Source organism: Mchenga conophoros, linkage group LG14 (assembly GCF_057382185.1).
Source record: "Mchenga conophoros isolate Kocher_MC1m ecotype Shallow Benthic linkage group LG14, M_conophoros_male_GT1.1, whole genome shotgun sequence".
NCBI lineage: Eukaryota > Metazoa > Chordata > Actinopteri > Cichliformes > Cichlidae > Mchenga > Mchenga conophoros.
In genome coordinates, this window is record NC_140539.1 from 35,942,962 (window position 1) to 35,969,161 (window position 26,200).

At 41.9% G+C, this 26,200-nt stretch overlaps 1 protein-coding gene and 1 long non-coding RNA gene across 3 annotated transcripts; one reads left to right on the plus strand and one right to left on the minus strand.

Annotated features, from left to right (window-relative positions):
* Positions 1-248: 248 nt before the first annotated feature.
* hif1al (hypoxia inducible factor 1 subunit alpha, like) lies at positions 249-22,006 on the minus strand. Of its 2 annotated transcripts, none has more exons than XM_085244225.1 (15): positions 21,860-22,006; positions 12,278-12,468; positions 10,517-10,707; positions 7,497-7,581; positions 7,076-7,191; positions 5,415-5,599; positions 5,161-5,267; positions 4,342-4,489; positions 3,973-4,235; positions 3,644-3,828; positions 3,472-3,561; positions 3,235-3,365; positions 2,825-2,933; positions 2,448-2,571; positions 249-1,888 (listed from the first exon to the last, which is right to left on the minus strand). In XM_085244225.1, the coding sequence occupies exons 1-15, from the start codon at positions 21,892-21,894 to the stop codon at positions 1,821-1,823; spliced, it is 2,028 nt and encodes a 675-aa protein (XP_085100351.1). In that variant the 5' UTR covers positions 21,895-22,006; the 3' UTR covers positions 249-1,820. The 2 variants fall into 2 exon arrangements, with proteins under 2 accessions (XP_085100351.1, XP_085100350.1); XM_085244224.1 differs by having other exon boundaries at positions 3,235-3,368.
* On the plus strand, positions 2,488-5,089 carry LOC146560262 (uncharacterized). Its single transcript, XR_014888226.1, has 3 exons — positions 2,488-2,599; positions 2,709-3,382; positions 4,962-5,089. It is a non-coding gene; the product is annotated as an uncharacterized LOC146560262 (long non-coding RNA).
* Positions 22,007-26,200: the final 4,194 nt, after the last annotated feature.

Sequence of the window (26,200 nt, forward strand, 5' to 3'; positions counted from 1 at the left end):
TCCGATCCAAACCGTGAGATTTTTTGATCCGTTGCACCACTAGTGATGAAACACCAGTTTTGGTTAAAAACTTCACGTTCAGGATTAAAAGATATGTGCGCTCTGACACAAAGAACATTTTTCTGTTTTCATTGGTATGACGTGACCTCCATGGTCGTGGACAGAAGCTCGAGGTCCTTCTGTGGGTAATGATCATAAGAAGCTCAGGTAATCAGGATTTACCACACAGATCACACTACAGCTTCTGCTTTTGCTTCATCAGCTTTATTTAGCTCAAGAATACATACAGGATAAAGAGTAAAAAGAAAAGAAAACAGTATGCAACCCCTCTCCCTCTGTGTAAATCATCAGGGGGACATAATGAACAGATCCTGCGTGACGGTAACAGGCCAAACAATGTTTTTCAGCGGGTGAGAAAAAGGCACAGACAGCTCTAGAAGAGGTAACACGTTTGAGATAAAATGGCAGTTTTACAGGGGACACACAGACAGTTCGTAGTTTGCAGATAACGTGTGGAAAAGTAAAAATGATTGTGGCCAAATGAAAACAATCCTCAACATCAAAATCACAATATTTCATCAAACACTGCAACTGAAGGATGCAAGCCTACTTTCAACTCATTTAATTTGAGGTAAAATTTGTTAGAAGTCATAAAATTTGATCTTAAGGACAAAAAAACAAACTAAAACTAAATTCTAGTGTTTCATCACATTTCTACCAGCATATAAACAAGCTTACTCTACTGATGCTTTAACTAACAATAATGGAAAGATAAATCGATTATAGAAATATATATACGTTTATATATATTCAAAACCACGATAAAAGGAAAAAGCAATACCCATTAAATTTGCTTTTTTTTTTTTTTTTTTTTTTTGGCCTTTGACCACACCCTCAGCAGGTTATCCACGGCTATGCGTCTGAAAGCCAATTGATCACCTCACATTAGCTTATAGAGTGTAAGAGAAGATGAAGCGCACAGACCGGGCACCTCGGGATTAAAGATTAGACATCAAGAACAATCTGCGACGAAGAGCGACTCAGGATCTGAAGAGAACGCTGAAGTAAAACTATCAGAACTTTCTAGTAATTGCATCATTTAATAGAAAGAAAAAAATGTTTACAAGTGTATAAAAAACACATAAAAATATGCCACTGAAATGACATGCCACTGATTTCGCAAGTTTGTTTCTTTTTGTTTATTTCTGAGTAAAGTGGAAGAGCGAGTGATTTATTTTTTGTTAGTTGAGACACTGACTGAAGAAGGACGACGGTGATTTTTGCTGACATGGTTGTTCTGTACACAAATTGGATCAAACTGTGAGAAATTTAGCTGCAGAGAAACACGTCTCTTTTTGTCTCACCGTTAAACCCATTCGGGATGATTAATCGTTCGCATGAGGAAAATTAGCACCACCTGCCGTTTCCGTCAGAACGGACAGACCTCAGTGATGACTTCTCAGATTAAATCCCTGACGAAAAGTAAGTGATGATGGAGGAAAGCGAGCGCTTGAGCTGCGCCGGGTTGCGGGAAGCCAATTTGGAGCATCTTCGCTTTGACTTTTCTAGGCTCCAGAGCGGGTCGCCGGCTTGTTTCACAGTGAGAGACGGACGGGAAAAGCCAACATCAAGAGACCGTTTGGCTTCGGCTACAATCAACGATCCGATGACGAAGTGATGCAGCGTGTGTGAGTCTCGGATCTTTTGCGTGCATGTCTGTAGGTGTGTGCTCAGGATGCAGTGTTTGCAGGCAGATCCAAAGTCGACTTGCTCGTTTTAAGCGGTGAAGTCGGGCCAACTCGTGACTGGCAGGAATTCCTTTAGGTCATAGGTGAGAGAGGTGGCGAGAGGAGAGTCGGGCGGGATACAAATATGTCCTTCATCAGAGCTGCGAGACACAAAGAGAGAGACACTGTTAGGTCAGAGGACACTTCACAGCTGAAACTCTTAAGCTTAAGAATCTCTTGTGTGTCTCAGACCTACACAGGCAGTGATTTCTGGCTTGTTTTTAACAGCAGGAGGTAAAAAGCACCCCACAGAGTCACAAAAGGTCCCTGCAGGGGTTTGAACTAAGCACTCTTTCGCTGTGAGCTAACCACTGATAAATAAGATCTAACCTGAAAGGAGCCAGAATAGAGCAAAAACTGCCATCTGTGATGTACAGTTTATGCTCCAGACCCATCACGTTTAATACCTGAGTGAAAAAGATCACTCCCTTTACAATCCAACATTATCATAACAGGAAATCTGTAAGTAGCCTATGCAACAACATGATCAGTTATTGAACTGTGTGGAATATTTTGCCTAATTCCCAAACATTATCTCAGTATGACCACTAGATGGTGCCAAATCACCTGAATTTGGGATGGAAGTCACTCAGTGCCCGTTATCCTCTGACGTTAATTTGAAGCAAGTCTGATAATGTGAGCTGAGGTTAGAGATCTTACCTGCAGTGTCACACAGTCCTTGCATGCCTCCTAAGACTGGATCTCTGTCTGTGAGCAGATGGCTGCGACTCTCCGGTCCCGGGTCCATGATCAGATCTGGTTGGTCGGTTTCGTCCAGACTGTCCTGAAATTGGAGGTTAACGTGTGGTCAGGTGAAAAAGTTTGTTCTGAAAACATAATTATCATTACATAGCATCTATTAGTAGAAACCAACTAAATACTGATTTTTCAGATTTTCTAATTTGTTGTTTTTTATTAAAGGTAAAAACTGAACACTGCAACCTCCAATCAAGGCAGTGAAAAGTCATCAAGACAGAACATTTTGGATTAAACGTCTTAAAATCATCCCTCTCGGCTCTTCCTCCTCTTCCACTCACAAGTAGTTTGTGGGTGAGAAGAAGCTCCTCCTCCATGGAAGGATCCTTTTTCTGTCTCTTGTCCTGGAGCATCACTGGTGACAGCATCTCTTCAGCAGAGTCATGAGTCCTGAACGAGAGACAGACTGATTGTAAAACACGTAAATCTTTGTTTTGATGTTCAGATATAAATTTTTAGCTGTGTCTTCACCTACAATAAAAAGCTGGAACTCTACAATGTCCTGAATGGGCCACTGTACAGAGGACAAGAACACGGCCTTCTTACTGGCGCCTCCCTCAGGACAAATTTCCCATCTTGGCATAGGGCCGTTGTGCTCAGTTACAATAATGCAAGGTGAAACTTGGCTTCCTGTTTGCTCTAAGCACACCTTTGCACCAATAGTTTTATAGATAACGCTGGTCTAGCTTACCGTTTCCTGCTTGTTGCTGAAGTTTCGGAAGGTTTCTCAGCTTCCTCGGTCATACTGCTGAGGAAGGTCAGCTGGAAGTCATCGTCCATGGAGATGTACGGAGCCAACATGTCCAGGTCCATCCCCTCAATCTTCTGAGAAAATGCAGGTAGGACTGAATATTTTGCAGAAAGCGGTTGACTGAATAGTTGTTATCAGGATGTCTTTTGTTGATGCCTCATCGGTTCATGCTCTTACCACCGGGGTATCTTTCTTCTGGGCATCTTCTGGCCAAAAGGCGAAGAACTTTTCCACCTCGCTGGTGTCCATCACCTCTTCACTGCGGCTCTGAGACACAAACATCGATTAATGGTTAAAGGGAGGCGCAGACACTTCGACTGATGCACAAAGACTTAAGGCTGACATTTACCTGCTCGGGTTTAGGTGAGGAGCTTGGCGATGATGAAGAAGAGGATGAGGATGCAGATGGAGGAGGAGTGATGGGGTCAAAGATGGGTGCGAGGAGTTTTCTCAGCTGCGGGGTGCACAGATCCTGAGGGTGCTCGGGCACCAAGTTTGGACTGGGTGGACTGGCAAATGAGAGCTCGACAGAACCTGAAAGAGGGGGGGAAAGATCTACTCTGAATAACCACCGACGACATTTCCTCAACTGTAACATAAACGAGGCTTTTAGGTTTATATACTTAAAAAAAAAGAAAAAAAAAAAAAAAGAGGGGGGGGTTCCTCTGTTGGCCTCACCTGGACTCAGAGGTACGATGGTGTCTCCGGCATCAGGAGCCAACTGCAGCAGCTCCTCCGGCTTCTCCCGCAGCTCCATGAAGAGCTTCGCGCTGCTGCTGGAATCTGAATCCACATCTTCAGCCTCAGTGGAAACAGTGCTGTCAGTTTTAGACTCACACATGTCGGCAGTCCCGGAGTCTTCATCTGCCAGTTCAACTTTAGGGATGCTACTACAGCGGGTCTGTTCCATGGAGAAAATCACATCTGGCTGCTCCACAGAGCTAAAGACGAAGAACACGATGACGTTAAAATTGGGAACAGTAAATGGGCGCACCATCCTCGCTCATGTTGCAGTTTGCGAGACAACTTTGCTGCTTTTTAAAGTACCTGAGGATGAAGTTGAGGCAGACGATGGCATCCGGCTGGGACGTTTTACTGTTGTACAACACCGTGGCCTGAGTCTCCGCCCACACGTAGCCACCGTTGTTTGCCAGGAAACGGTACTGGCTGGTGCTAACCTGACCTTTGGAGAGCACTGCGCAGTGTGGACAGAAGAGAAAGAGGATGATGATGAAGTGCCAGAGCACATTTTCACTTCATTAAAACACAAATTCTGGGAGCTCCTGGTTGAAACACAGCTTTTAATAACAGCTGCAATGTAGTAAAACCTGTGCCTCAAATACAAGCGATGGATTGATGACATATCGAAGAAACACCCTTAAACTAGTTTTATGAGCTCAGGTGGATCAAAGCCAACTTTTCTTCTCAAGCAGGCACTTTGAGGGTGAAATACGTTTAATGGAACTTAATTCAGACATTGGTTCCTTAGTATATTAGTAGTAATCAGAAATGAGGAGCAAATATTTAGGCATAAATATGTTCAAAATTAGAAGGAAAAACCAGTTTTGGACATTCATGTTGGACACCCCTCTCTTTCTCTGCCTTCATCATCTAGACGCCAAATGAGAGAATTTCTTTTGTCCCCGTGTGCTCTCTCAAATTTTCAGACTTTGTTTTAAAGGCCAAAATGCACTGAAGGTGTTCTGACGACAGCTGAGAGCCAAATACCCTGCTGAGAGTTTTATGCTGGATTTTTCTTTAATTCGTCACCCGTCCGTATATGAAAGCCGTTTAGACCCAGGTAAGCAGTGAAAATGATTGAAAATATTACACTGTTGTAACACGCAGACACACACTGACACTCACATGTGTGCAGGCTCTTGTTGATGTGATCTGAGTCGAGTGCGTGAAGAAACTCGAAGCCTGAGCGTCCAATCAAATCATCAGGTTTGTATCCCACCAGCTCTGCAACCCTGGAAACAGCGTGAGAAAAGAAAACCAGGAGTTCAGAGGTTTCTTTCCCCCTTTCTTTCGCGCTACAGTGGAATGGTATTCCTCCTGCTTCCCATCCACGGGGGGGAAGGTCAAAGGTCGAGATCGGTTACATTTTTCCGTCTCACCTGCCCTCGCAGTGGGTGAAGCACAGGTCCATGCTGTGACGGGTGAGGAAGGTGCAAGTATCCAGAGGGAACTCCACGCTGGATGGGTGTGGGATGGGCTCACACAGCAGGGTCATGACTCTGCCTGCAGGGGGCGACGCAGAGCCGCTGCCAAAGGGACGAATGTGGCCTGTGCAGTGGAGGACCTGGAGAAAGAGGGCGAGGAATTTAAAGCAGAGTTCATCAACCAAGCACGCTTCAAACAACCGAAATAAACTTTTATTTTTGCTCAATTTCATGCTGCTTAGCTGTAGTGAGCTCCTTTTAATGAAAAGTATTCAGTTTGTGTTGCTCTGCTTTTGCCAATGTTAAATTCAGAAAGAATAAAACCTCAAATTTGAGCTGTAATCCCTTAAATGCTCAGAAGAGGTTTTAAAAGAGTCCCTGCTCTGTGGCGCTGGAGCCAAGACACGTCAGTGCTGGAAACCCTCTGACTCTTCCAGAGGTTTTAAAATGTAAGTGCAGCACTTTAGACAGGAATGGTAACATCAGATCACGTGCCACTGTGTAGCAAGTACACGTGAGCGCATGAATTGAAAGTAGTGTGTGTGTGTTTGAACTAGTAGGTGTACCGTTTACAGCGTGAAGGCCGGCTGCCAGCGTTAATTTGACCATATCTCTTTCAGACTGGACTTTAGCTGCATGTGTGTCTGTTGTGCCTATTTTTATGAGGACCAATTATAGCTTCAGAACTAGCCGTCCCTCACTTTGTGACACACCTTCTAAGGCCTGTTTAAAGGGGACGTATTCTGCTCGTTCCAGCTGACAATTTATTATTTTAACTCCTCTTCCTTTCTTGTGGTTGGCTGCCCATCATAAACCGAAGACCTGGGTAAAGGTGGGTGAAGCTTATGTGCTCAAAGCCAGAGGTGTGAGCTCGAGACGTCCTTATTGAAGGTAGTTTATACACCAGCCAAAAGTAAATGTGCACTGCTGTCGTTTGGGCTCGTCGTGCACCTCCCAATTTTTTTTTTTGCAAACAGTAAGAATGTGTTGGGGAGAGTACAAGCAATCTTCTGTTCCTGCTCGAGCCCCAAGGCTGTGATTTATTTGTTTTTCCTGAGCAGGAACACTTGTCATTTAGAAGAGGCCTGCAGCCAATCAAGTGCATGAGCCAAAAGTTCAGCTTTCACTTGTGAAAGTATATATTTACATAGGAATAAATAAGGAAGCGGTGAATACGTCCACTTTAAGGGTTAAAGACATGCTCCAGCTGGACCTGGCGGTATGAATAAAACAGAGAACATTTCTTTACAGCACTGCAAACTGCACTTTGACACTCTTGCATGTTCAGCAAGTTGGTGTATTCTAGTATATTATTACTCTGTTGCTGAGCAGTAGTTAGCTAGTAGCTGCAGTCCTACAGTTTATGAATGCAGCCTACTATTCTAAGCATTTGCACTGTTTACAACTACTTCTGGATCAAAATGCAACATGGATCCAGCCAAAACTTTAATATTGAGGCTTCTAAATAAAAACTAATAGATGATAGCATGGTAGCTGTGTCCATCTTTTATATACAGGCTATAGTTTTAATGTTAAGGCTAGTCCGAGGTTAGTCAGAGGTGAGTGAGCATATCTATCTCTATATCTATCTATGAACAGCTGTGTGTAATACAAACCTTCCAGGTGGCAGATTTGATGTTGACGGTGCGCCCCCTGGTGGTCAGTGTGCTCTTCATTCGCATAAAGAAGTTCCTCTCGCTCGTCTGTTCTGTCCGTGCCTTCTTACTCAGACCTGAAAGCAACACGACACTGTTAACGTGGGTAATTCACAGAAGTTTGTCAGGTACCAAAAACATTTTAAAAATTCAAAGAACGGCTGAGCTCAGAAAGCACACAGACGGGCTTTGCTGAGTCTTTGTGACCACAAACAAACAGAACTAATACGACAACACGCACTAAATTAACTCGTTACAATCAATCTGACCTGTAATTAAATTCTGGAGATCAAATTAAGAAGATGCTTGTCTTCTTGTCACATGACCGAACTCCAAAATAAAGGTGTCAGTGGGCTCCTGATCCCCGGCTCTGCGTGTTTACCTGGACGTGGAGTCAGCAGGTCTCTGAGCTCCTCTTGATCGCAGGGATGAACAAAGTCATAGATGCTCTGACCCAGCAGCTCCAGCTGTGGACGATAAGAAACCAACAAAACCGCTGAGTCACACACCGACAAACACAAGTATCAACTGCTACCCTGATTTTTTTTTTTTTTTGTTAAAGCACAAACATGTAGTTTTTGAACCTGAAGTGTTGGTTAAAAGTCTGTCTGTACTTTATTTTCTCTGGTGAATCAATTTTTCTTTGTGTTTAGCAGCGACTGTAATTACAGTTGACGAGGTCGGGTTAAATCGCCACCGCTGTTACAGCATGCTTCACTCAGGACCTCGGTGAATACTCGCTATAACCTCCTCAAACGGGGCTAAGAATAGATCCAAGGAACAGATTCTTTTTCCTGCTCAGCTTTCATAGACACACTATCCTGGCAGCTCACAGGAAATAAAAAAGAAAACAACTCTTATCTAAGAAAAGCTCGTAAGGGCTGAGTGTACTAAAAACTGATGTAGGTCAGGAATGACAAACAACACATCTACAATATAAGCAATAATGATGGCGTTCTCACGTCCAACGAGTACCTCTGGGGTTTAATTACACACCCTGAAACAACATTATTACAGTTCACTGAAAGTAAACCAAGACGCTGTAATTAACCAAAATAAAAATGACACTTTAGCAAATACGCTGCTGCGCAACTACAGAAATAAACTACAATAAATGCAACACAGGAAATGCCTTCAGTTTAGTCCAGTTTCTAAACCCAGTAAGTTTATATATGTATTTATGGGGATTGGGGTGATGTGTCAAGTGTTTCAAATGACCAACACCGCCAAAAATGGATGTTTGGAGACCAACATCTATTTTCTGGTGTAGAAGGTTTCCTAATGTTACACACTGCACGGAAAACCAGAACTGACTTGGAAAATAACCGGAATGCCAAGCTGACGGATCACAAGACCGTCACACGAAGTGGCAGCTGAGTGGGAAACTGAAGCCGGCACGGTTGAAATGAAAGGAAAAGATTTAAGACTAAAGTCTGGAAAATTAAACGTCACAGTTACGTCTCTCCAGCGCCCAATCAGCCATTAAACCAGCAAAGAGTCTTCATAAAGTAAGCATCACCACACAGGAGGGCACATTTCTGGAAACTTAGAAATATTCATACATTTTTAATCAATTGTTGGAATCATAAATGGTAAAATAAAGTGATTGCGGAGCGAGTGCTTGTTTTGTCCTGTTTGTCAGCAGGATTACTCGCAGAGACACGGATGGATTTGCATGAATTTTTACCAGAGGTGCAGCCTGTTACCCTGCTCTGATTTTATGTCACATTTACAGATAAACATTATTTCAATTTCGTCAAGGAGGAAAAAAATCAAAAGGCAAACTGATCCTAAGCCAACGGAGACTCGCTCATGGAGGGTGTGGAGGGAATGTTTTTAGCCTCGGAGAAGCTATGCGGTCTCCTGTTACTCGATGTGTTTACGAGAGCTCTCCGGCCTCTCGAAAAAGAAGCCTCGCTGATTAGAACAAACTGAGTAAATAATTCACTTTGCAAAATGTGAAATTTAAATCGGGGAGCGAATAATTTTACATACGATGCACTTTTATTGCGTCAACAGCACAGGTATCAAAATGTTAAAAACACTTTTAATCAGAGTTAAAAGATATTTATCTGGATATATGATACAGGCGTTAAGCTCTGCTTTGTGCTTTTGCACGGCTACACTGATCCTGGATGCACCTGTAATAAAGACGGTCTGTTTAAAATTCATGCAGGATATTTTAAGCAGTTTCTCAATATACGTGATTGTTTACTTCTATGTTAAAAGAAAGGTGGGTTATCACCTAATTGTTTTATTGGTCCATTAACTAAAGTGACCTTCACACCCTTGATATAAACAAACCAAACTGTTTGTGTGCAAACTATAGGTTATTACAGCAATACTCGAACTACATAAAAAGTTTCCAGTCATTAGATTCATGCATCCATCCTGAAATAAAATCCTTCTGCTATAAAGAGCCTGGTGTGTTGGAGCAGTTGATGGATGATCTCAATTATGTGAGCATGACTCTTAAGGATAACAAGGAAATTAATCTTTTTTTATGTGAAGCAAAGCACAATTAAGCAGCCGTGTGACCCACTGTTCAAATTTTTAAAAAAAGAAAAAAAAAAAAAAGTGGAAAAGCCAGCCCTCTACTGGCTTCAGCTGGACCGAGGACATCACGAGTCCCCCGCCCCCGCCATGACATCTGTCAGGAGAAGTTTGGCAAATGCTAACACGATGCCAAGTGAGCTGAAAGGGGACTTGGAAACCAAACACCTCTCCGGAGAGGAGCTTGGCTCGTTCTCAATAGTGCTGGAACCGAACCAGATGCAGCACAGATTGTGTAAAAGTATCTGAAGGAGGCCGGGGATACGCGGCAAATGGGCAGAGTTTTCGTTAGACAACACGATCCGAAGAACCGACGGGGCAGGCAGGAACACAGGTTGCCAACAAGCTTTGAAAGCCACAGTTACAGCATCAATTTTTCATTTCAACTTTATTTATACGCCGCAAAATCCCAACAACGGCCTCCTCGAGCCGCTTTATATTGCGAGTTAAAAACCCTACAATAACACAGAGAAAGCCCCCTACGAGCAAGAACTCGTAGCGACAGAAATCATAATATCACCATGGTTACAGAGGAGGTTTTACAGCCATGGATCCTTTCTCCATTTATCAAAGGACGAGTCAGTGTGGTGAAGCTTTGGCAGCGAATACTTTGGTTTCTTTATCACAAACTACGACTCATACGGCGACGTTATCCGTCCTTGCCTCTACCTACAATCAGTACTTGGCTTGTTACACAAAAATCAATCAACAGATGTCAGGATTAAATGTCCTGGACACGCCTGCACGGCACAAAAACAAATGCCTTAAGATTTCTGTGCCACCCACAAAGCAGAAGATTACCATTTAAAAACATCAAGACAGTGTGTGCGTGTGTGTGTGTGTGTGTACCTGTGTGATGCCAATGTGCTTGTTGACATTCTCTGTCAGGTAGATCATATCTCCCTCCTCAGTCATCACCATGATGAAGCCAGCCAGCGCCTGAGGATAGAAAGCATCCATCGGATCTTCATCCTTCTCCTCCTCCTCCTCCACCTTCACCTCCTCCGCCACCTCTTTAGGCTCTTCTTTCAGATTCTTATCTGTTGCAGAAGAAAACAACAAGGTTATTATTATTACCAGAGGCCGATCAGGCAGGATTACTTAAACCCAAAGTCTTTAAGGTTAAACCTCTTTTCGACTTCGCACGTCTTTAACTGCCTGAAAGTCTCCTCCTGGATTTTCACCAAGCAGACCATGTTGTAATCTCTTCCTGTAAACTCTGCCGTGTTTATGGTGATTTGTGTCACTCCTGGAGCCAACCCGTTCTTATGTGTAATTACAGCTGTCAGCATAGCCACATTTTCAAATCCTGCTTTGGAGTTTCCTCTGCTGCGATGTGAGCTGCTCTCTGAGATTTGGCTCAAAGAAACGTACTCTGCTGTAGCTGCAAGCCTCTTATCAGTTCACCAACTTTCTGCCTGCATCTCCTCCCCATGGCTCTGCTGGTGTGGGCATTCACACCAACAGCGCAAATTAAAGGTCCTTGATATGCAGACCTCTTTGGAAATGATCATCATCAACTCCTGCAGGATTTTTCCTCCAGTAAATCCAGGAACACACTTTCAAACCCTGACGTACGCGTCATATTTGAATCCCCTCAAAAATCCGATCCAGCTATGAGAATGTCTCACCTCTGACCTCAATCAATAAACCAGTCAGGAGGAGTTCATGACTCTGCTCTCACACCTGAGGCAATGAGCCGACTCATCTTGTTAAGTAGTAACACTGAACACGCAACATGCCAGAGCTGTATTCACATTCACGCAGCGTTCATGCCTGACTGAGTTCATCATTCAAACTGTCACTCGAGAAGCCGTTTAAAGGATTAGAACTCACACTGCTGTTTTTAAAGGACTTCACCACTTGGAACATTTTATCCAAACCTGACTCACCTGCAACAACAACCACTTGAGCCACAATCAAGCCTCATATTTGACTGTAGTCATAAAAGCATAACCTTCACGTCTTTCCTCATTCTTAACTCGTCCCGTGGAACTCAGAAGTTGCATTATTTACCTGAGTTAAACCAGTCTTTATGCTTTCTGCCATTAGAAAACAGAAAAAAGAAGCATGCAGGTCATGAAATTAAAGCATGTGCAGAAAAACAAAACCAAAAGAACCAAACCGAGTCTGCAGCTGTGCTCAGTATGCTAACATCCTGCTGTTAAGCAGGTCAAATATTTACAAATTTGACCGCACTGCTTCAGCAATGTTTGCTTATTAGCACTAAAAAAGCAGTATAGATGGAGCTTAACTGTTTTGTAGTTTATATCGTCGAACCAAAAACCGGATCTGCTGATGGTGAAATGACTATTTATCCTCTGGGGCGCGCGATTCAGACCAGGTGACATTTAAGTGCACTGCATCCTAAGCTGTTTTCAGGGCTCGGGGCTGCAGAGAATGTGTGAAAACACCTGCTTTGTCACTGTTGTGCACAGCAGCACATTTGCACCAACGCAAATCCTGCCATGCATGAGCTTTGGTTATAGCGTCTTAGCCTGAATTTAACACAAAACGTTTAATAATTTTTAATCAGGCAATGCTTATTGATCCAGAAAGGATTTTCAGGCCCTGTTGGGACATACTGTCACATGACTCTGTGCTTCTTACCTGATCGAAGCAGGTGGTGCATTCGCAGGAAGCTGAGGGTCACTCTCATGATGGCGGCTTTGTCCAGGTGGGTGGACACTCGGCGTGGGAGCGGCAGAGTGTGGGCAAGTTCATAAAAGACCTCGGTCTCCTGACTCCGCCTGCATCTGGCCGCATCACGAGAGCGCAGTTTTCTCTGTTCTGTGCTGGTCCTGGAGGAAGGAGAAGAGGAAGATGATCAGGAGGTGAAAATTTTAAAAAAGGAGCAGAAGACTAATGTGGAAAGAAGAAGCTGTGAAGGAGGAAGGGAGGATAATCATTATGTGACAGAAATAAATAAAGAAGAATGGACGAGGAGAGGGAAAAGATGATTAGAGCAGAGAAGGAATGTGGGGCAGTGGGGGAGGAACGGGGGAGCTGAAGTGGGACTAAAAGAAAAAAAATAAGACCTCTGTGTGGAGCCCAGAATCAACAATTCACTTGTAACCAACTTTCCTTCCCCACTCCAGCCCCACCATGTGTTCCTCCTTTCCTCTACTGACAACGCTTCTTATTGTTAACACAGAACTACAAGGAAGAAGGTCGTAACAAACATGGCTAAAGCTTCAAATGATGACCTCAGAGTTTGTACGAGGAATCTCTGTGAGCGCCAAAGCTCTATACACTCAGTTGCAGATAGCTTTATATAAAATCCTCTTGGCTGTTAATTTTTAATTTAAAATACATCGTCAAATACCTGCACTGAGCCAGTTCAAGATTATTTTTAAAAGAGGCATGCATCTAGAAAACTCTGAACGGCCCCAATAAAGCCCTAAAAGCCCTTCAGTGCTGCAGCTGTGCAGTTTTAAAGCCTCCAGCAGTGACCTGCGAGTCAGGCTGGGAATTTTATGAGCAACACTCGGTGCCCTAATAAACTCAAACTGCAACTTCCAGTCTTCTGGATTTTGAAACACACTTGAGGAGCAGTTCGGGACCAGATGCTTTTAATGCAAAACAACCCAACCATCAAATATATAACGCACTAATCACAGATGCATGTACAGATTCTGTAAAGAGAAGGCGTTTAATTAGAGGGTTAATCCCACTTTAAAGGCAACGAGACATAAACGCCTTCATGTCTTTACTTTGTGATCGTGCCCACAAGTTTCAGCTCTATAAACACTCCAAAGTGGGAACAGAAGAGAGCAAAGATAGGGAGAAGCACCCAAAAACTGAAGGGAACAAAATGTTTTTTTTATCTCAGCAGCCAGGAAAACGTCCAGATCTACAGGGCTCCCTCCCCCGCTCGTCTTTTCTTCGCTCTGTCTTCATCCATCCGTCAGCTCGCTCTGCACCGCTCAGGCCGAGATCAAAAAACATGTGCTGACAGGACAAAAGCCAGGTTTCACTTCTCTTCCATTCACTGCGTTTTGCAGCTGTGGGTGGATATGCAATCATGTTGAGGCCACACAGTGTCACCTAACACACTCTTTCATTGCTGTGGAGGACCCTAACTAAGAAAAATTAAAGAGAATATTTATAGTGGCGGCCCCTCATGATCATGATTTGGATAAGTTGTTAAGAAAATGATGGATTTCTAAATGTTCACTTATTGATACATTTAGTTCTGAATAAATATAAAACAATATAAAAGTAAATTAGAAATAGATTAGAAAATGCAATTTGTGGGGCGACTGCTGTGTGATGGTTGCTTCTCAATGTGTAAGAAGTTGCAGGTAAACAGGTTGCCTGAAAAAGCTGAATGGAGTCAGCAGTTAATGTTTATACTATAAAAAGTTATTTTGAAAAACTTGCACTGTAAAGCATGCTGGAAAATTCCTATAGCTAGCCTAGCTAAGGGCTTTTATTTTGAAATACTGCACACAGTGTATTGATCTTCCATTAGGAAAAACAGGATTTTTCTAGTTTTCAAGTTGTGGGTGTATTAGTCCTGTCTGGCTCTGCAGTTCACTTTAATAGGGAGAGATTTACAGGTGGTTTTCTTGTACAACAAATATTAAATTATTGAAAAACAGTAAAACACTTTTGGAAAAAGCAAACAGCGAGCAGGCATCTGAAGGGTGTCTTTGTCTGTGTGGGATCACACGGACGTCGCAGAAGAAAAAAAACATAATGATAAAGAATTTAGCTGACGAGAACACACAGCGGGACTGCGCGCTTTACGTATTTATTTGGTGGTGCTTTTTAATCATGAATGAACAAAGAATGGCATTCAATACAAGGCCTAATTATTTAAACACATATGTCAACATTCCATTACACGTGCACTGTTGACACATAAATTAAAAACTAATAAAGTTGTTTCTTTATTTATTTACTTATTTTGGCACATTGGGTCCTCCATAATAAAAGCTACAGGCTTTAATAACTACCTAAAACAAAGTGACCTCTTTCAGTGTGCCGACTCAGGCCAATGAATGATCAAACCGCAGAACAAAAAGAACACAACACAGGACACCAGCTGAGCACGGCTTCAAAAATAACTTCTGCAGCTGACAGACGCCTTTACACAGCGCGCGCACACACACGGTCAGCATCATCACACACACTATGGTAATACGTGTTTAATCACGCTGACAGAAATGTTGCACAACTCTTCACATTGTGGGTTATTCCTTACAGGGGCCTCCACATCCTCTAAAACAAGCAGACTTCGAATGTGAAATTCTGGGCCGATGCTGCTGTTTAAAATTACGACTTTGCCAGTATTGTTTTAGTCTTTGTGTTTATTTTTTCTGTTTTCAGCAGCAAAAACAAAACAAAACAAAGAAAACCTGCCGAGACAACAGATCAGACCTCACCTAATACTGCTGCTTAACATCCACTGGAGGAATATGGAGTGAAACAAAATCAAATGAAGGTGATCAATGAATAATAACAATAACAACAACAACACCGAGTCAAAAGAAATGAAATAAAGTGGGTCTGTGAGTGCAAGGACATCTTCTACATTCACTGCCTGACCTGAAAACCTCCTCCCTGCTTTGATTTGAAAGTGAACACAAACCTGTCTGTCCTTTATTCAGACAGTAGCACATAATGTTCCAGTGGGACACTCGGGCACACCCACACTGTTTGTATCAGGACCTAATCCACCTGGAACCCGTGTGAATATCTGAGCTCAGATTAAAGAACATCTTTGTTTTTGCTGCTGTTGCATCAGCACATAATACCACAAATCTCTTTATTACGGGGCAATAGAACAAGAGTACAAATTTATTACACCATCCGCATCCACGTGATGGCTTTTATTCAACAGACAGCAAACAAACACAGCCACACACACTTTCAGAGTCTCCCCCCTCACCCCCCTCTGAAAGAACAGCCCTTTGTTTCTTTGCTGAATCTTCGTGCAAAGAAGTGAAACAGAGTCACGTTCACAGCATGAACGAAAGCACAGCCTGAAATACTGAGTGTACCGTACACTGCACAGGGATTTGGTTTGTTTACCTCTGGGGTTCAGCTCAATTTTGCTCAAAAGCACACCCAAAAGTTAAATAAACAAGACGTTTTCCTCCAATTCAGCAACATCTTTGCTGCAGCTCTCTTCCTGCAGAGGTGTCTGCAACACTTTTACTTATCATTTTTATTCAATCGTTTTGTCTACAAGGTGGCCAAAAAAGAAACAAAAAAAAAAAAACTTGTAATTTTCCACAGCTCAGGGTCATGAACTTTTTTTTTTGGTGTGTAAGGAACTGACTTTACCAAAGACAGGAAACTCTGGTATGCTGCTTGCAGAAAGACAAAAAAAACCTCTCGGTTTAGCATGTCAGCTTAACGTCACTCAACATCTTTTGGGTACATAAACACTGCGAGGGTCACAACACTGCAGATATATTTCATGCAGCCTCTGGCACGCCATCCCAAGTCAAACGCATTTCTGTGTTTGAGGAGGTGAAGTGCAGCTGGACAGCCACAGATATGGTCAAAGTTTCACACCAGCCTACGTCACCCTCAAACACTCAGCAACCGTTCAGTAGAGATAATGGCGCAGCTCGTTTTGTCTCTTTGTGCTGCGTCTGTGCAAGAAAAACAAGCTGACAAACCCACTTCAAACCGCTGCGCTGGAAGCTGACAATTAGACGACTCACACTCAAACTCGCAGCAACAAAATAGCAAGACGTGAATTCCCAAAGCGCAGCTCAGTGACGCCAGGGGCAGACAAACCCCTTCAGGGGGTTTGCGAGGAATGCATTCCTCTTTTTGCCTTTGAAAGGCAGCCCTTCCCAGCAGGGAGGTCACAGACCCTTCAAGGGGTCATGGGATTAATGTGGGGTGTGTTTGTGAGAGCTTCTTCTGCCCTGGTTTTCTTTAATATCTTAAAATATTTGTCATGCTTACCAATGACCTTGGTAAGCATGTGGACACATGAAACCGTGTCACAGTTTTATCACAAACTAAAAACAGAGCTGCACACGGGTGAGGACACAACGTGTCCTTCTGTTGTGCTGTTACATTCAACTGTTTTGATTAAAACTCAAGTTTTAGCTCCTTTTTGTGTTGTTAAAACTGCTGCTTGCAGTCCTTCCGCCACTTACAGAACTACAGACAACTGTTGTTGTCGCCAATATTAGCTTGATACTTGCGTTAGCATCACTGCTGTTGCTCGCAGAGCCCCGAAGCACCTTTAAGGGATTTTATCTTGTGGACTGGATACTTATTTCCTCTCAGGTTTTTTTTATCTTACACAAACAAGACAAACACCCCATGTAATTTACTACAGCTTCATGAGTCTCCAACAACTTCAGTGCTTCCCCTCAGCTGACTTGCTTTAGGGTTTAAGCCTAATTTCCCTCCCCCGAAGACAACAGAAGGGAAACAACTTCAGCTAAACACGCTTAAATTTTTCACCTCTATAACACAGATTACAGCTGTTTGTTAAATACTCCCAATATTTAATCTATCGATCCGTGTTCTCGGGTACAGATTTCCCCTCCTTTGCTGTTTACACAAACACAAATTTTCATCAGATTTATTGACTCATGTCCACAAGCACAGGTGGAAACTTTTCCAGGTTTAAAGGGTAGAAAGTCCACATTTTTTGGATGAACACCACCGCTCGAGCTGCACACGTGACTGAACACTTTTACATTTTCTTTCATTTTACTTTCACACACCCTGACCTTCCAACAGCCAGAATGACTTGGTTAAGATTTGGAAAACAGAAGTTCAGTTCTCTTGGTTTCCGCCAGGAAGTTGCCAGAACCGAAACTCAGGATACCTTTTGATACCAAAACTCCAAAAACGCCCCAGTAGTTGGTTTTTTCATGACCTCAGCTGCTGTAGGTGGTGTAGGTACTGAACCTGCAGCTTTTCAGGAAGTGACGGGGAACACCTACATGTTTATGTTTAAGTGCATTACATAATTTTGTTTTGGTATTGCAGATTGTGTAAATCTACTGGCTCTGATATCATCTACTCAATTTCAGGTATGATGGCATTCCTAGTTCCCTCAAAGCTTCCTCCTTAAATGTCAAATTCCTCCTCCCTGTACTGGAAAACTGCCAAATTCGTGTCCTCACACATGACAGCGTTTCACGTTTTGCCGTTAGACGGAGGTGGAAAGACATTTCCACACATGCGCAGCATCCTTGAATTCTTCTAGACATCACCTGACAGAGGTGTGTGAGAAAAATGTCTGACGTAGTCACTTTAAAATGTTTTGAACCTGCCAGCTCCCTCATAAAAAACTCAGACTGTCAGACTGTGAGAGCAGTTCGAGTAATAGCTCTACCGGTGCATTTACCGGTAGTGAAAGAGCGTCCTGGAAGCTCGATCCAGACAACTCCCTCTGGAGCACTTCCAGCGGTTTTAACATGTCTGAAGCAGACGGCTTCCTCCTGTGTGCTTCATGCAATATAAACAAAGCCAACTACAGAAAACATCCTGACCTACTTATCCTGAAACTCTCCAAAGTTTGTGAGTGAAAACGGCTTTCTGGTGCACAAATTAAACAATCGTGCAAATAAGAGGAAATCCCATGAAAAACAGCGCTGACATGATTAGGCTCAATTTCAAGGCCATTTCCCTAAAATAATGCTGCTTTGATAAGGTGTCACATTCACACAAAGAACGTCCTTCGATGGCGGTGGGTGATACATGAGGATATGGGAAAAGCAAAACACGTCCGTCACGCCAAACCTGTCAGTGTTAAGCATGCATGGCTACTGCTGAGAGGTCTTGATGAAACCGCGTTTTCTAAACCAAACCAGGAACTTTTTAGAGTCTAAAGACAAACCTGTAAAACACAAGAGGTGGACGCGAATAACCCTCCTGGCTGATTACTCCATCACCCCTCCACCAGCCTAACATTAATATTAAAGGTTTTAAAATATGTCCTTATAATAAAAAACACAATAAAAGTTTGTCTGTCATTCTTCATTGTTTTATAACAGAACAATTAAAGTCTTCATGGAGCTTCTGGAATCAAACCAGGAACCTTTCACTTGTTAGGCGAATGTGTAAACCACTACACCACAGAGCCACACACAAAGTACTAACACTATGTTGATGGATTTTGACACATTAAAAGGAGCCGATGTAATTACACCTGGACGAGTCAGTCAGGTACTGCAGCCGCGTTACAGCTGTTTATCACAGGCTGTCAACACACAGCACCCAGCAGCCTGCCAGCGGGAGGAGCCTCAGCAAGCTCCGTGTCCTTGGTCAGAGAGCAGCGCTGCTCTTTGTCGACTTATTGCTCAATACAAGTGTGCATGTGTGTGCGTGCATGTGTTGGGACGAGGTGTACAAAGCCCTGAATAGAGCTCTGCACCAAACACTGTCTTCTGTGTGTGTTCTGGAGTACAAACTGCGGTTACTGAGCCGACACACACACACACACACACACACACACACACACACACACTCTACACAGATGGAGCGTCTATGAAACATGAGGTAAGCAATAACCAGTTGGACCGCCACTTACGCTTAGAACACAATGTCCTCTCGTGGCATGTGTAGACGGGGGAGGGAGCGCGCGCGCACACACACACAGACACACAGACACACACACACACAGACACACACACAGACACACACACACACGAACACTCAGCAGCAGGTCACGAGACTTTAAAGCAAAAGGAACAAATGCAGCGATGAGGACGGGAGAGAGTGAAGGAAAACATGAGGAAGTCCAGGACAAAGACTCCGGGACCCCCTTCGTAAATAATCACACATATCCTGCCAGCCCACTCCACACACAGTCGTGTTTTTACATCTTAGTGGGGACATCTAATTGACATAATGCTTCCCCTAGCTGCTAACCCTAACCATCAAAACTGAATGCCTAATAGTAACCCTGACACTAAAACCACATTTAGAGTCTTAAAAATGCCTTCAAACTCATGGGGACGGGCATTATTGTTGGTCCCCACAAGGATATGTAAACTTGGTACACACATACAAACACCAGACATCTCATATCCTTACTGACATGCGCACTAAACTATAAACAACAAAGTGAGCTCAGCTTTGTTTGGCTCAGTACACAATGTCCAAGACTGCTGAAACAGGGAAGGGTTGTTTTTGGCAGCCTGGAGACTGTCATGGCAGACGCACACCTTTGGCCTACTGTGGTCACATTTGAACAACTGTTCTTTTTCCTACTCTCACAGGTTGCTTTGGCATTAAACCAACTTTTCTTTAAAGCAGAACTGTCAAACTCAGCTAACGCGCCAATAAAACAGTCTCAGAATAACTTGCCGATCTGTTAGTACAGACGATGAAAATCCTGATTTATCTCAAGAATAATGTAATTTCAACATTATGTGCTTATGTCAAGTCTTTTTAAATCAGTTAGTCCCAATCAGAGACACTTCTTTTCAGGTGACCACAAAACTCACAAACAGAACTAGGACACATTAAGTACCAGGAGCAATCCAAGAACACATACTTCCTCCAAGGCCAACAAACACACACCCTCCACAATCTGAGTGTGCAGATTCAGATTAATTTGTGAGATTATCTTTAGAACATCAAAACAATTTATAGCATGTGAAACATCTACATCAGACATTAGTAAAGAGTCCTTCCAAAAACTTCTTGGACTTGGATGCAGAAATTTATGGAAACAAGCCGAGTGTGCGCGAACAAATTTCCCAACAATCTAGCTTCAACTTTCTGAACAAATACACAGACTGGACCAAACACATAACGGCGGTTAAAGTCCAAGACCATTTCTTCATATTCCTAATTTTCCAATCCACATTTTTATGAGACACATCAAAGCTGACACCAGCAACTTTATGGGCTTTATCAAACTAATTTTAACAGACTAATCAATAATGTGACCGAGAGTTCATCCTTGTGAGTCACCTACAAATATGAATAAATGTACTAACACATGACACCTTTTGGTTGAGCACACTGTTCTGGTGGGCTTCAGGTTTCCTCCTAGGCGGAGGTCACAGCTCCTGCTGTGGCTGTCCACTCTGTCCCACATGTAACTGTAACTTCGGTTGTTGCTGTGCTTTTTTTGGAAGTCGAATTTCCCAGAGGAACCCACCCGAGGGATTAATAAAGTTCTATCTTATCTTATCTTATGTTACCACCCCCCCATGCTCTGACAGGAAAGACTATACTTCCAGTTTTAGTGTTAATATTAAACCCTAAAGCCTTGCCCTGACACCAGCGGGATTTGAAAAGAACCTCAAAGCATTACAAAAAAACAAACACAAAAAAGAGACATGACTAGAAATCCTCCATAAATTATCTGCCACTTACTCCAGAACACATAAGTGTGTCTCTTATAACATGAAAATATGCCCTCTATGGCAGCCATGCTCTCTGATAAATACAAATATCTCATATAAAACAATGTGAACCAAAGGTGTACTCAGGCTCTGCTCTAAAGCCTTCGGAGAACACACCGTTCCTTTCTTTGAGGTGTCACTAAATGTCCCCAGACTGTCTTCCACTTTCCACCAAAGCTTCCTCTTTTTCTTTTTTAAACAATCTACTACAATAAGACGCAAAGTCCCGAGAAACCCCGCGAACACGTTAATATTATCTCTCCGCAGCCATCTCTGTCTGTTATGTCTGCCTGCAATAAAAAAGAAAAGAAAAATCCATAACTGGGATGCGGGACATCCATGAAGCAGAGCAACATGGCGTGAACAAAGGCGGCGGCTGTGCTCTGCAACAACAACACAAGACCAGACTGAGTAATACAGGTGTACGGCAGATATCACATTTCATGCATATTTATCTAATTCACAGGCTTGTAAACATGCTGTAATATTAATTATGTCTATTTTTTTAAGGACATAAGCCTGCTCAGCACGCGCAATTCAAATAGGATTTCAAATTAAAAGGCTGTGTTGAACGCATGGAAAAGGCAGCACTGAGCTGTGGAGGGGGGGGAAAACAGAAGATTTTTTTTTATTTAAATAATAATTTAAAAATAATGTTCCTTGAATATAAACAGGCCGACAGAGAGCTAGCCACACAGCCTGTAGCCGTGCGAGCTAAGCCGCCGTCGTTTCCACCGCCCGCTGCTGCTTTAATGGCTCCCGGACACTCAAAGTTAAAAGCGAAAAAATACAGATAAACATACCGAAGCCTTCACCCGAGTAACCGTAAATCGATAAGTCTTACCGTTTGACCGCAACGACCCCCTCCTTCTTCTCCATCTTCAATCTAAGTGCTAAGCGAAACGATTCGGCTTTTTATTGTTGTTCATCTGACTCGACGACACAGTAAAATCCTAAACCCCTCAAAGGCGTCAGGTTACTCACTGTAAACACGGGCTACTTCCGTCCGAGACTTCAAAGTAAGAGTCCCTCGCTTCCGCTTACGGTTTCTCTCAATTTCTTATTAACAAGGAGGATTTTAATCTATAGTTAAATGTCTTCGGAGGCCTTTACTTTTCGACCACAGGATATTGTGCAAAATTTACCTAAACAGGCAAAGTTATTTTTTATATTTTTTATTTTATTATTGTGTTTTATTTCATTCTGTTCAGGTGTAGAGTTTTCAGTTTGGTTTTGATGAATCTGACTATCAGTTATTATTATATTTTATTCTAACAGTAGGAAGCAGGTATTTGAGGCAAACTTTAAAACGCCCAGAATCGGTTTACAACACAAACACAGCATTGCGTATCATGTTAGGCCAGTCTGTTTTTAACACCGGCAAAGACTAAAACTGGAAACATTTCCTGTTTATTCTCGTTTTAGAGTGATTTTTGTGTCTAACAGTACTTTCCTTTAGATCTTTTTTCAAAAGTCTAGTTTTAGTGTTTCATTGCGTTTTACTTAAGCACATTACCGTTTATCTTTACAAGGAAACAGCAGATCGGATCAAGTTAAAGGTGATGTAAACAAGTGATTAGTCTCTGAGCAGTAATCAGGAGAAGCTAACGAATCAGTTTGATTGTTTGGACACAGTTTTAAAAGATTAACCGGGGATAGAGACTGCTAATTGGCTTTAACTAATGACTCGGTTACATGACGTGTTGTTTTGCCTTTCTGTCTAATCCGCGTTAGGTTTATCAATAATAGAAAAAACAAACAAATAAATAAATAAATCGTTTTTAATGTTGTTCATCTGTCTGAATGGGTGTCTTCTTGATAATTTGTTTTCGAAATAAACCTTCGTTTGTAATTACAGGTATTTTGATTTGCAATGGTTTGATGGGTGTTTATTATAGTTTTACATCCCACACAGTACATACATATGCCTGATAAAATATCACCAGTGGTCGATGACGGATCATTTAGCAGCTGAAATTTGATGCAGATTGGGAAAGTGGGTCACTCGGTCGAATGGTGCCTTTATTTTGTAGACGTTCTTGTTTCCGGTATTACTGGCGTCTCTGCCTTCACCCTTCGACGCAGGCGCTCTGAGGCTCCTTACTGCGTTTCACTCTCGGCTAGGTTGCATCAGCTGGAGGGACGCTGAGCGGGGCGTGTCCGCTGTGACATGGCGTGTCGTCATAACGAATACGGTGATCATGTAAGAAGCGAAACCTGAGAGAGAAACAACATTCAAGAATCCTGAAGGGAATGGAGTGAAAACGGAGGCCGGAATTTTGATTTCCAGGAGAGGAAATATTTTTAAAACTTAGTTTTAGGACAAAGTTGGCAAAATCTTGGGGTTTGAGTGTTGATCGTAAATACGCAGTCATGAATACCCTATTCTATGTGCAATAACCCAACTGTATATACATAACACTATTTATTACATATTTACTTTCTTACACCTTTTTGCATATTTGTACATTTTATATATTTTATCTCTGTTAATACTGTTCTTATGTATATAGTGCTGAAGAACTGTTCCCCCCCACATGTTTGCACTGAGTAGGAGATGCTCTGTATCTCATTGTACAACTGTATAGTGACAATGAAGGCATTCTACTACATTTTATTCTACGAAGCACAGCCAGTCAGCCGCTTTGCTTAGATGGAGCTTCTCCGCCACCTGCCCCTTAACACCAGGTGGTAAGAAGAGGAGGGGGCAACTTAACTGAAGCAGCTGAGGGGTTTCGTGAAGTAAACCTCTGGAATCAATTTACATTTAATACCCACAATTCAAAGCTGAAATTAATTAAGTTTTTTAAATGTTTTCCAGGAAACTCGTGACCTCTCCTGACCTCCTACATGCCAACTTTGATTTGGCATACCTCAGCCTTTTCTCTGTTTCCCTTACTTAAGAAGAACTTCTTCACAGGCACACTTACACTCTGACCATTTCTAATAGTTCAACTTTTTAGTTTTGCAAAATTAATGGGAACAAATGTGTTAAAAGAAAACATGTATGTTATGTATAGGCTCAGCACTGGTTCATCCCTTAAGTGTCTTTTTTATGATAGCTCAGCATTCAAGAATCCCGAAGGGAATGGAGTGAAAACTTTAACAAACAAAAACATTTTTCTGAAATTGTCAGGCAAAAGGACTGGACTGAAAATTAATGAACAAGCAGCCAACATCCAAAGAAGGTCCATCAGAAAGCCTGGAGGAACAAGACCACTTCAAAAATTACAAGAAAGTCTTTGATAATTGGAACATGAAGAAGTGATACTGGAGGCCGTCGGACAGTACTGGAACATGATGCAGAGGTGTTTAACGATTATTTTTGAATCTTGTTTATGGAGACGTGATGTGACTGTGACTCTTTTTTGTCAAACACAGACAGCTGCACTGTTTCAGCCTGCGCATGCTCAGTACACTAACAAAACAGGCTTCTTTATACGCATATTGTTTATTAGAAAGACTAAAGAAGAGCCTCAAAAACCGTGACTCTTCTAGGTTCACAGTTTCAGTGGATACACAGTCTGACACCGTGAGCTCACCTGTACATTCAAACTCTTTCCAGATGTTTCTACGCCTCTCAGCAGCCATCTGAAGCACCTCTGACGTGAGCACTTTTTTGGGGGAGGGAGTTAAAGCGTCATTTAAATGAATAGTTTAACTATACTAGAAAATAAAACAGTAAAAAGTAATAAAAACACTTTGAACCTTTGTTCAGATTAAACAGCCTGGATCAGGGTGTCTAACCAGCTGTGACTGTTGCCTCTTTCCAACAGACGGTTTCTGCATTACAGCCTGAGCGCACCACCCGACCAGAACAATGCTTTGTTACATTAACACACACACACACACACACACACACACACACACACACACACACACACACACACACACACACACACACACACACACACACACACACACACACGAATGTTTGATTGGTTACATCAGCACACCGCCTGAAGCTACAATGTTACAGTGAACATCAACACTGTTGCGGCCTTTCCTTCTTTATTGGAAAATGTTATTTAAACATAATTTCACTCCACATAATAGCCCAATTTGGAACAATAGATATATACTGATGAACAGAAAATCTATTTTTATTCAAGATTGGTTATCAAAAGGTGTTTGGGCAATTGCCCATTTTGTAGATGAGGAAGGACATGTTCTAGGACATCAAGATTTTTGCCAAAAGTTTAATATCCAATGTTCTAAAAGTAAATTTAATCGGGTTATAAAATCCATTCCATTGTCACTTAAAAACATAGTTGTAAATGATATAATATATTCTGACATCTCCCCCAAGTTAAGGCAATTATATATAGATGGTATTCGATTTTGTGATGTTAAATGCAACAATAAGTTTCTTAGATCTTCATTAAGGAGTCTTTATCCTCCAAATTTACTTAGACGTAATTACATATTAAAAGATTTCCAAAGGGAAGAAATTGAAAAAATAAGAACTGATTATATCACCTTCCCTATCCCTCCTAAAGGGAAAGAAGTCCAATTTAAAATCTTGAATAAAATTTACCCGACAAATAGACTCCTTAGTGATAGATTCAAAATAGAAACGGGTAATTGTGTATTTTGTGAAACAGAAGAGGAGGATTTGGACCATCTATTCTTTTTGTGCAATTTTATACAAATATTTTGGTTGGATTTTCATACCTGGCTTTATTCCAGTGGGATTCAAATTACCCCATTTACCTTAAATATGATAATGTTTGGAGTGTTTTTGAAAGAAAAGAAAGCTAATTATGGTGTTAATGTGTTATTAATCTTGTGTAAGTATTTTATACATAAATGTCGCTTTTTTAAGATTAAACCAACACTGGCTCACTGGAAAAACGACCTAAACCTGTTGGTTAAATCTTTGACTTTAGTTAAAAAGAAAAAGGCTGCTTTTTTTGTTTCCTTTGTAGAAGATTTTGATTTAGTGAGTTAATAATCTGTTAATTTATGTGACCCCATCTTTATATTTTATTTTCACTATATATGAAAGTTGCTAATATGTAAGAAATGTTTATTCTCTGAATCTGTAATATATGGTGCATTTTGTTTGTATGTTTATATTACTAATAAAAGAAAAAAAAATTAAAAACAAAAAAAACAAAAAACTGTTGCGGCCTTCAGTGGAACGTCATCAGTTATACGACGGAACAGCCAATCACAGTAGAAC

Excerpts from the sequence above, each read along its gene's own strand:
- hif1al (XM_085244224.1), bottom strand. The coding sequence starts at position 21,894 with ATGGAGAAGAAGGAGGGGGTCGTTGCGGTCAAACG. Across the intron at positions 5,268-5,414 it reads TTCACCCACTGCGAGGGCAG|GGTTGCAGAGCTGGTGGGAT; the intron begins GTGAGACGGAAA and ends CGCTGTTTCCAG. Across the intron at positions 1,889-2,447 it reads AGGACTGTGTGACACTGCAG|CTCTGATGAAGGACATATTT; the intron begins GTAAGATCTCTA and ends TGTGTCTCGCAG.